This window comes from Carassius carassius, chromosome 3, assembly GCF_963082965.1.
Source record: "Carassius carassius chromosome 3, fCarCar2.1, whole genome shotgun sequence".
NCBI classification, from domain to species: domain Eukaryota; kingdom Metazoa; phylum Chordata; class Actinopteri; order Cypriniformes; family Cyprinidae; genus Carassius; species Carassius carassius.
Genome location: NC_081757.1, coordinates 12,603,516 through 12,615,335, shown reverse-complemented (window position 1 = coordinate 12,615,335; position 11,820 = coordinate 12,603,516). Strand labels below are relative to the sequence as shown.

General features: G+C 36.7%; 1 protein-coding gene across 2 annotated transcripts; it reads left to right on the top strand.

Moving 5' to 3' along the window:
• Nucleotides 1–4,961: 4,961 nt before the first annotated feature.
• On the top strand, nucleotides 4,962–10,791 carry rerglb (RERG/RAS-like b). Of its 2 annotated transcripts, none has more exons than XM_059522354.1 (5): nucleotides 4,962–5,125; nucleotides 5,999–6,055; nucleotides 7,620–7,693; nucleotides 8,177–8,325; nucleotides 9,114–10,791. In XM_059522354.1, exons 1-5 carry the CDS (start codon nucleotides 5,074–5,076, stop codon nucleotides 9,391–9,393), a joined length of 612 nt encoding a protein of 203 aa, XP_059378337.1. In that variant the 5' UTR covers nucleotides 4,962–5,073; the 3' UTR covers nucleotides 9,394–10,791. The 2 variants fall into 2 exon arrangements, with proteins under 2 accessions (XP_059378337.1, XP_059378329.1); XM_059522346.1 differs by having other exon boundaries at nucleotides 8,147–8,325.
• Nucleotides 10,792–11,820: the final 1,029 nt, after the last annotated feature.

Genomic DNA, 11,820 nt, shown 5'->3' with positions numbered 1-11,820 from the left:
GTTTTACTGTGATGGTTTTATTGACCTGTAGAGGGAGCACTTCATATAGCCAGTGGCAACACATTAGTTCATATTGGACTTTTTCAGTGGCAGGAGGATGAGCGTAATGTGACTGAAACCCATGAACCCTTTTAGAATTGAAGAAGGATATTATTAGACGGTTTCTACACAACTGTGATGTTTTAAATTAACCTTTTAAATGTTTATTGACTAGTGAGACAAATATATATATATATATATATATATATATATATATATATATATATATATATATATATATATATATATATATATATATATATATAAATCTTTTTTTTCAGGCAGATGGAATACTTTTTAGACCAGCGTGTTCCTCCGTGTGGTTCACAAACAGGTTTGTAGTTGTATGTCCTCTGAATTTTGTAAAACTGGTCTTAATTGCAGAAATTGCTGTGCAGATCATGTTAATTCCTCTTTTATTAATGCTATTTTGCTATCTTTAGCTGGATTGTATTTAGTCTTGAAATATATATATGTGTGGTGTAAATATGCGATTCAGACTTTGATGTTTATTTATGCTACACAAACAACATTGCTTTTCCCTAATGGTTTTAAAATCAGACTTGAACCTTGTTTAAATATACAGTCAGTTATGGATGAAACATTGAACCTTCAAGACTTTCAAAAAAATATGAGTGCTTTTTTCTAAAAGCCTTTCTAGCATTATCACCAAATTGCCGGCCAGAAGTAAACTCATTTTATTACAAATTAATCATGCAAGTAATTGCTTTTTCAAAACAACAGTAAATTCTAGCTGAACATCTGGAAATGTTCAGTATCATTTTAAATACCTTTACTGTGTCAACAAAACCACCTGCATAATTCATTTTTCCTGTGACATTTATACAATTGAAGGAAACTGACATCAGCTCAGGTAGACATGCAACTTTTAAATACTTAAAAACCCTAAGTGTTTTAAATGAGTTGGATGGGTTAACAACCTCAAACTTTTCTAAAACCCTAGATAGGCATATAAACATACTCATTCAACTTTTTAACATGTTCAGCATCAAATAACCCTAGATTTTGAGTGGAGTGTGTGTGTGATTCTGTTTGAAGTAAATGGTCCATTTAGGGGTTCAAATAGCTCTAACACACTTATGACTCAGCCTGGCAAGTGGTATACAAATCTGAACATTTCCTAATTCAACTGTACTTGCAGAGAACTGATTAAAACATCATGTCACCATTTTAAAGCATTACTTGTGGAAATATAGCTCTAAATGCACGAGAGTCGCAGAAATGCAGTGTTAGTGTTGGCCTGAGTGGAGTATGTGACTCACTGGTGAACACTAATAAGAATTGTGAGATTTTTTGTTCCCGTAGAGCAGAAACTCACTAGGACTCCTTGAGATTCTAGAGGCTGGATTGTTGCATGTGGAGTTCTGACAGATTAATAAAGCCTGGTCATCCAACAGCACAGAGGCCATAAGCCAAGAAGAGGGTCCTGGATAATTTCATTACAAGTGAAAAACATTCGGATGACATCTCCACCGGCCACGCTAAATCAGTATGAGGTTTTTCCACTTTGTGTTTGATATGTGAAAACAAAATGCATACGTCTTCTGCACAAGGATAACAGGACACTGTTTTGGTTAATATTGCAAGATAAAGATTCCGCAATCAGGACTGTTGCTTTAGTATGACATCAGTTTGATTAATTACTTAAGTGTTGCTTTTTTAAGATGGCAGTATTTTTCTTTAGCGATGTCTTCAAAAAACACTTCAGTTATTTTTGTTTAAATTGAAGGCCAAAAATGTTAATAAAGCATCAAATAATTCTTAGAAATGCACGTTGGCACAGTTTATAATGTGCCATGTTTGGCAGAAATACTAAACACAGATCATTTGTTTCTTGCTGACTCTCACTGGATCTCATTTTGGACAGTCTTCCTCTAACAATTCCTTCAGATAAAAAGATATTAAGCGAGCTTTGATGCCATCTAAAAGGGTGATCGCCTTTCTTCGGTGATATCGGATTTTTTTTTTTCCTTTACAAATTGAGTTTCCCTGGAAAGGTGTAATTCTTAACCCCAGCAGACACTTCCTGGCTCATCTTAACTGACAGCTTCCTGATGACACTTAAATCAGATCAGTGTCTGGTCTGGGTCTGGGAGAATTCCCCCAATACTTGCAGGATTCCACCCCTGATTGCCTTCTTAAAGATGGGGGATAAGAGCAGAGCCCCCACAAGGCTGCACTAAACACAGACATGATGCAATAACTCTACTGGCAGCTTTAAAATCCCCCTTTACTCTTCTTCTCATGAGATACAGCTGGCCTCATTTCCCCCCCTTCAGCTTTGAGTACTCATTTATAACGACTCCTAAACGAGGTCATGATTTCTTGTAGTTTAATGGGCAATTTTTGCCCATTCCTTTGTGTGTGCCTTTTGAAATACTGATTGATTGTGATTAGACATGCAACTGCATTTGAAATATGTAGATAATTACGAAATTCCATACAGAACGTGCAAGTAAATAAACGACAGGCTTTATAACATGTTGCAGTCTAATAGAAACAATATTTATGGCTTTGCAAATGAGAAAGTATATAGCCCTAACAAATGCGTCTGTGCTTGATTCACATCTGTGGGCTGTTTGGCCAGTTTAGAGTTTGCCTTTTATATATATTTAAGAGATGTATAGCATCCTTCTCTTTCATAATCATAGGCATTCTTCTGTTTCGTAATCATATTTTTTCCTGTCAGTGATTGCTTGTTTTGAGGTCTTTGCGAGCTTTTTAACTCGAGTGACTTGAGGGATATTCTGTTTTAAGCCTCACTGATTCGACAAAATTTGTTTATAGCTGTAATTTAATGAAATTCCACTCTGTCTAAAGTGATATACTCCGCAGTGAGATGAACGAAGCCTGATATGTGCCACATAATTGTGGTGCCAGGCACATTTTAAGCTTTATATTTCTAAAGTGGCTGTGAGTCCTCAGACGACAAAAATCAAATGAAACATAACAGAATAATAATGGGACACCAGGGTGAACTCAGCTGAAGAATGAAAAGACTGAGACAGAAAATAATGTCCATGGAAAAAAAGACTCCCTGACCAGTGTAGCAGCCCATGAAATTGAAGTTTGGATGGCTGAACGTCTTTCAATTTTTGGAACTGTTCTGGAAAAGAGGGAAAATTGATTGCTGCTCTCCACTTTAAAAGGAATTGATCCCTGCAATCAAAATATGGCTGACATTCTTGGCCGAATTGTTGGCACTGGGAACTTTGCTGTTGGGGCTTACATGTTTGCCCAGATAATTGAGAGACGGCATATTTGATGTGAGACAGCTTTGCCAACAACTTTAAATACCTGACCCAAACTTCAATTTCAGTAAGACTGTGTATACTTGTATTTATTAGGGAATTGCTTTAGAGGTTATACACTCTCAGAAAAAAAGGTTACAAAAACTGTCACTAGCATGGCATTCTTAAAAAACGTACACCAAGGATGCTTATATTATGGTGCATATTTGTACCTTTTAAAAATGGTACCACTCCAGTGATGTCTTTTGTACCTTTATTTCTATGAGCCTACAAGCAACCAGAAGAGTATGTAACTATGTTCTGAATCTGAAAGCTCAGCATGGCTTGATTCCTGATTATATTACACTATATAAATAAACTCTGAGTCTAAGGTAAATTGAGGTATTCTATAATGTTTAAGATCGATTATTTTGTTTTGTTTTATAACCAGTTGCCACGGTGGCGATTTTCACTGCCTCTTTCCAGGTGGCAACAAGAGACCGTCTTAAATTAGTCGATGATCTTTAATCAAAGTAGTCTTTAATGGGCACCTATGCTGCCCCTTTTTTACAAGATGTAATATTGGTCTTGGGTGTCTCCAGAATGTGTCTGTCAAGTTTCAGCCCAAAATCCACAACAGATCATTTATTATAACAGCTGGAAAATTTTATTTTTGAGGTGTGTCTTAAAAAGACTTGTTTTGGTATGGGGCTAGATCTCTGACACACTTCTGCGCATGAAAGATCATATTTTTAGCGCACAATAGTGAATTTTGCTCGCGCGCGATCTGAGTTTTGTGGAGATGTTCGTCTTGCAATGTATTTCGAGCGCACTAAAATCAATTTTGCATTTAAAATCAGTTTTTTGGATGTGTGCACACCTTCTGTTTTGTAAGTTCTGAGTTTCACGAGCTCTTGATGCCCGCCCTCAGTGCTCTCTAAATGCCGACGGTTGGCTCATAATTCCAGCCAATCAGAGACGAGGCTGCTAAATTCTGATTGGGTGTTTTGACAACCAATCACAACGTTCCTTACATTACCACCATGATTACCACAACCGCAGAAGAGGAAAAATACAATGCATGCATAATTATTTTGCAAGTTGAAATTCAGATCTCATTTTTTTTCCCAAGCTCATTTCACCAATTCCAAACGACATCAATCTTAATAACTACTACTGAATCTCAATTGAGAATCTGAGAATCACATGCTGTGAATTTGTTTGAGATTATTTTTATTGACAGAGCAAAATAGATAGACAATTATTGGTAGTCACGGTAGAGCTGTTTCAAGTCTCTGAGTAACATGATTCCATGAGTCAATTTTCACTTTTCGCCGCCTACTGGTGCAATGATGTATCTTGCAAAATGAGTCACTAAATAGTTCCAGCAGCACGTTTGGACTGTGAACAAAGATTCAGTTTTGTTTAATTTGGCTTAAATCTAAATCAGTTTCTGATCGAAATCAGATCATAAAGCACTTAGGTTTAAATTTATTGAAGCAAAGATATCCACTTATCTGAACCACTTTAAGTGTGTTGAAGGGATGTTGAATTGACCTTTTGGCAGCTCAGCTCTCTATGAGTAGTGGGAGGAGAGATGGAGGAAAGGAACGTCTGCATGTTTAACAGAAAGAGAGAGAGAGAGAGAGAGAGAGAGAGAGAGAGAGAGAGAGAGAGAGAGGGAGCGTGGCACCACTTCACTAAGCAGAGTAAATAGTAAAGAGTTGTGACTGGGACTGACCAACTACTTGGACACAGCAAACACAGGGCACCATCTACAACAATGAATGACATCAAACTGGCCCTGCTGGGGAGCGAGGGAGCAGGCAAATCTGGTGAGTACTCTTCTTATACTGTATGTAGTTTGTTTGTTTATATGCATAAATCTGTCTTTCAGATTAACAGAAACTTTACAGCATCTCTTTAATCCATGCGCCTGTTTCTCTCAGTTGGAAATCATCCATGTGAGTGTTGTACAGTAATGTGTGAGACATTGTGTCTGCCATCTACAAACACTGAAAGCACTTTGTATATTGGAACAGATCAGTAGTGAGGTCATGGTTATACAAGTCATCTCAGAGGGAAATTAAAATAGATGGTTGTGAGAGGCAAGTAATTGCTGAAATTGGGGAAAGATTATTTTTTGTTCCACTCAGAAGCATAGGAACATTTAGTGCTTCAGGCTGCATACCTGTGCTAATGACTATTAAGTGTTTGGGAAATGATGATGCTACGTCCCCTGAGAGCGAAACTCTAGTTTAGCGGAGGGGTCCTCAGTCAGGGTTCTGATCCAAATGACCAGGGCGAAGGAGAGTCTATTGTTGCACATTTGAGAGGAATACGAGTTGAATCCTGACTACTTAATGGTTTATATTTGGGTAGAGGGATTGAAAGCAGCTGCTGAGTGCGTATTTGTGGACGGAAACTCAAACTCCGACATCAATGAGTCAATGAGCCAGCATAGCTTCATGGCTCAAATATTTAATATAGGCCAGGTAGTGTGCTCATGGAGAAAATGTACTTTATTCCTGTGCCAAATATGCACCAGCGTTCACTGTAGACTGGCCAGGTCTTTGATGAGGGGCTGAACTTTGACCTTGTGCCCTCTCTACTTATTTTAAACTGTCATACCAGTCATTTACATCAAGGCTAAGGATTATCAATCTCAATAAGTGACTAATCAGTGATCTTCTCTCTCTTGTCCTCAGCGGTTTTGGTGAGATTCTTGACCAAGCGATTCATTGGAGAATATGCGTCAAATACCAGTAAGTACAGTCTCACATGCACATTTAATAACACAGCAAGAATTTTACTCATGTGTTCATGGGTTTTATCTGCTTCAGTGTTATTTTTGTAATTATTAAAGGCTGTAATTCACATAACAAAGGTTTATTGTTCATTTAATAGATGAAAAACATAACTGCAAGCTTAGGCAATAGGACATTGTTTATATACAACTGGAAATAAAGATGCATCTTACTGCAATACTGTGAAAAGTGAAATGAGTAAAAGGATTAAAATGACTAAAAAGAATACATGAATACAAAGCTTATTGCAAAAAAAAGAACTCTCTAGAGTACAATGTAATTTTATTATTATTTTTAAATAGAAAAATACAAATTGTTGTTTTAGTGTCATATGTTATTCTAATGGTGTTTTGTTCTATATGCAACATATTTACAATGTTTACAAATCAACTGATTCTTCTTGTTGCTTTCTCTTTTAACACATCAGTATGATGGTCATCAATATATTTAAAAGCAACACTATGAACATTTTGGCGCTCTAGCGTTTAATAAACAGAACTGCACGCATCGCGCGGAAGAAAATTCTAACCGGAGCTACTTCTCCAAGTTTATGTCTATGTCGATTCACGCAGGTATGTGTTACTCCGCAGCGGTGACGACCCGAACAGGCTACAATAGTCCAAAAATATTAACTTATTATAAATGTACCGTAGTGATTTGGGATAAGACAAAAAGTCGGTTTAGTAGATTAATTTATGATGTAACTCGCTCATTATATACATTTAGCAAATTTTGAACACAGAAAAGGTTACGTAGTGTTTCTAAGATACAAAGCAGATTTTGGTACTTCTAGTAGTTTGGTAAATTAACATAACTGATTTGTAATGTAAATTTATCATTTGTAAAATATACAGGCATGATTATGCCATCCTGTTATTGTCACTGCATTTTTTACAATGAATTTCTGGCAACCACAGCTGCTTTTCTATCATACATTTTGACAATTTTTTTGATTTAATGAGTTCTACAGGGGTAGTAAAAATGCTGTCATTATTGACCTCATGTCTTTCCAAACCTTTATGACTTTATTTATTGTGCAGAACACAAAAGAATATATACATATATTTTTCTTCTATTCAATAAAAGTCAGTAGGGTACTCCTTTAACTTTCATTATATGGACAAAAATATTCTTCATAATATCTACTTCTGTGTTCCACAGGAGAAACCCATACAGGAAAGACATTTAGGTTGAGTAAATGATGACACGATTTTCATCTCTAAATAATGAATGTTTATGTTGTTTTTAAAAGGCCCAACTGGTGTATGTTTTCCTGTTGTCTAGTTCTTAAAAGTCCATTCCTTCCAATCATGCCATGGATTTTTTGAGGCTCCCAGTAATCACTGCACCTCTGATACAACTACAGTACATGTGTATCACATCACATGCACTGAGTCTCTACTTTTATTCACTTGAATTTTATACGAGCATTTAACAGTCTACCTTGATTTCAGGGGTCCAATTTTATGATGCGCCCATTTGTTTTAATACTAAGGTTTTTATCCAACATCATTTTTTACAGACTCCTTATACCATAAAAGGCTCTCCATTGATGGAAGACAGTTGAACTTGGAAGTCTTTGATCCATGCTCACAGGTATGTGTTTATTCTTTCATAACGGTTACCCTGAGCTCATGGCTAGTGATCATACAAACACTGCCATAGGGCGACATGCTGAGATATACTTGCTTCTTATGGGAAATGCATGTTGTGTTCTGATGGGATTTATGATCTTTCCCTGAAGCAGAGTATACAGTGCAGAGCCTTTGAAAACTGAGCCTCATGTCTTACAGCTGCTGCATCTGGGAACTTTTACTTCGCCAGTTGTTGTTTTACTTTGATTTCCAAAACTGAATGCATGAGATGGACACCTTTCTACACTGTAACTAAATGCCTGTGTATATACAGTCAACACATGTATGGCAGTCAATCACTGCATCCAAAACAAAAACTTCTGGTAGAGATCTAGTCAACTCTAAACAAATGAAATAACATTCCGCTTTTCAATTTTGTCAGACAAGACTTTGCATGAGCATGTGTTTTTGACAGGACTTCTGTGTGCCCCCCACCCCCTGGCAGAGTGAAGAAAGCAGATGTATCCTAGAGGAACCACTGGACTGGGCTGATGGCTTTGTGGTGGTGTACACCATCAGCGACCGTACGTCCTTCCTAAACGCCAAAAACATCCTGGCGCAGATCAAAGAGAGTCGTCGAGAGACCTGTAAAGGGTGAGTCAGAGTCTCTCCAATGACCTTTTGACCTTTGTCTGATGTTGACTGGAATAGGACGAAGGAATTTTAATGAATTAATGAGGACCATTTGCAGAACAGAGTGGAGGCTTCCTGCTTAGATCTGTGAACATCTGTAAAGGACAGACTGGGTCACATCAGCTAATCAAAGAACTGTCCATGTCTGCACGGTTTCCAGTGGTTTTGATAACTGTATTATGACCAGCAGGCCAAAGCTTTCCATTTTACTCCATCGTATTTAGAGAGGAATCTAAAAGTCTGGATGGTTTAGGTTTCACTGGTCAATTGCCATTTGACAGTCCTTTGAAACAATAGTAAGTGAGCATAAGACTGGGCATCTGGAGTCTATTAGAACTCTGAAATTGGCAAGGTGATCACTCATGGGTGGTCAGAATCCAACATGGTCCTCAAAACAGGCTTAAAATTTGACACTTCAAAAAATGCATCAAGTGGTTGTACTTTGCAGCAAATTTCCAATCCATTTCCAACCACATTGTGATCATTTGATATATGTTGTAAGCTGTTTCATTTGCTATGGTGTCAGATGAGGGAAAAATATAAGCTTTGCCATTGTTCTTATTAGGACACACTGTGAGAAAAGAATCTCAGTTTATGAACGTGCTGTAGCAATATTAAACTAGATTACAAATGTAATTATAAATGTATTCCTAACCACTATGTCATTTACTTAATAAATCATATGGTCATGTTCTGATGGCCAAAGCAATTTTCTCCTGAAAGCAAATAATCTGGTTTCATTTCAATAGGGAGGTTCCCATCTGCCTGGTGGGTAACAAGCAGGACTTATGCCACAGCCGCCAAGTGAGTGAAGAGGAGGGCCGCTCTCTGGCCCAGGAGAACAAATGCCTCTTCCAGGAGGTTTCGGCAGCTGAGAACTATCTGGATATCTCCAACCTCTTCACAAAGCTCATCCGCAATGTGATGGAACAGCTCAAGCAAAGAGGCGACCGCAGGCGGTACAGTGGCTCCAAATCTATGGCCAAGCTCATTAACAATGTCTTTGGCAAGAGGAGAAAGTCTGTTTGAGTTCAGAACATGAAAGAGCCCAGAAAAGAGCAATGAGTCAGTCTTCATTGAATCAGTAATGGAGATTTGTCCCTGTTAAACCTGATGTTCTTGGAAAAGTTTTATGTGTATGAATAGAAGTATGCTTTGATACATAGTGCAAATTCAAACCACTATGAAAAATCCCACGCAGCCAAGATCATCATATACAGTAGAGCAGTGGTACTTTTTGACTCCAACCCCCCCCCCCCCCCCCCCCAAACAATATTTGATGATCCCATGACTTTTCCAGGTGTTCATGATTTACTGTATAAATATTTTTACACATTTTTTCTATTTTTTACTCACAATTATTTATTCATTTACGTGACTATTCCCACAATGAGGCCCCTGATATAAATTATGATTAGCAAGGGAAAAGAGGTACTAGTAAAAAAGGGGTGGTTCATAAAACCAGGAAATCATCAGATCATTTATTGGAAAAAAGACAGTGCTGTGTAGAATAAATGTAAATTATGTAAAACATAATATGTTTTTTTTTAAAGAAGCATTAACAAAAAGCAGTCAAACACCCCTTTAAAACAAATAAATGCATGTGTGTATATAACACTATTGGTTTACAGTAGCTGACACAGTATCCCAATGACACATACTTCACTGTTTGCATTACCATCTTTGCATTTATTTGCATTAATTTTAGTTCAGGAGTTACATTTATGGAATGTTTTTCTTTAGAAAGAAGCCTTTGCCTTATGCTTCTTTTTTATTTTATGATTTTTCTTTTATCCGACTCAGAAGATAATTTAAAACCCAAAGCTACTTTTGTCTTAAAATTCGTATTTTTGTTGACATATATACACCTCTTGATAATATTTTCAGCATTGTTTAGAAGAATGGGGAATGTTTGCAAATTCGTGAAGCTTTTTCTTTTCTCTTGAAAGAGTGGCACACATTCTTTCTCTTGCTCTCTGAAAATCTTTTAATGGCACGAGACCGAGTTTGCATCAAGGAATGCACAACAAAGTTGAAGTAGATTTATATATCGAGATACTGTGATGAGGTGTAAAATGCAGGTAAATTACCTTTCTAACAAAAAACATGGCAGAGGAATTAAAATAAAACTCTCCCGCATTCCTGCCGTAGCATTCTCAGGGCGTCTTTCGAATAAAAACAATGAACTGCAGCTTTTTCGCATACTTACAGTAGATACAAGAAGAGGTTTGTGGGCCCTTGGGAATGACCTGTGTAAAAACTGGGCATTTCAAATTCTCAGAGAACATTTTCATAACTTAATGGGAATGTTTGCAAAACATCCTGAGAGCATTTTTTTGTTAGCTGGGATCATACTGATCATTTTGTTTAAAAGTTAGCAGTCAAGGAGAACTACTGTATGTGAACTTTTAAATTGACTCTTCTAAAGGATAATTGGAGTTTGGTCATTAAATGTGACGACATCGGTGATTTGAAGTGTGTTGCATTAAAATACAATTCTAGGGATGTCCCATTGTCAAAACTGTTCCACAATGCACTGTAAATCACTTATACCCTGCTTATATACAGCCATGATTCATGTCTCACGATTCAAGAAAAATGGTGGATGAGTGGAGATGTCATCATGCCATTGTACTTTAACATCAACTGAAGACGCATGCTAAACAACACAAATCATACTAGAAGGGCACTGGTCCTGGAATATAATACAGTGATCTTGTTGATAAATACCAGTGACATTTATGTGTGACCCAGTTTTCGATCAGTGCCCTAGTATTTAGTGGCCTTTGTGAGTGCCTGAATTTGTGTTTATGATGTACAGATTCACAACCTAAGGAAATGAGTAGTGTAATTAGACACAGCAGAAGAAAAAAATTCAAAGAATCTCAGAAAAATCAATAAATTTAGAGTTGTCTATGGAGAGAAAAGGGAACATTCTTTTGTGCAAGACTGCTTATCAGATGAAGGAAGAATTCAACAGAATTTACTGCTGCTAAAGTTACAAAATACAATACTGATTCTACTTTTCAGTTTATTGTTTAAGTACCAGTAATGTCATGTCAAATTCAGTAGTTTGTGTGATTAGCTTAAGCAGGTTGTGTTTGGCTATTATTGTAACTTGTTTAAAGAGCAGCTTTAAAATGCTAAGTTCCACGTCATACTGTAGAGAACATTTCTTACAACTGTAGCTGAAGTAAAATGTGTACCTTGATTTTTTTTATTTTTAAATGTAGTGACATGTTTACTAATCTTATAACCTACTAATAAAATGGTTATTATTACTATTATTTTTAAATTATTGCTACATTTCTTTTATAGTTAATAAATTATGTGTTTTCTTGGACACTATCATACAGTCAAAAGTTTATATCCCCCTTTTCTGAATCAGCAAACTATTTTATAATTAAATAAAATTAATTATTGTACCAAAATAAGAAGGATCACACAAAAATGCTG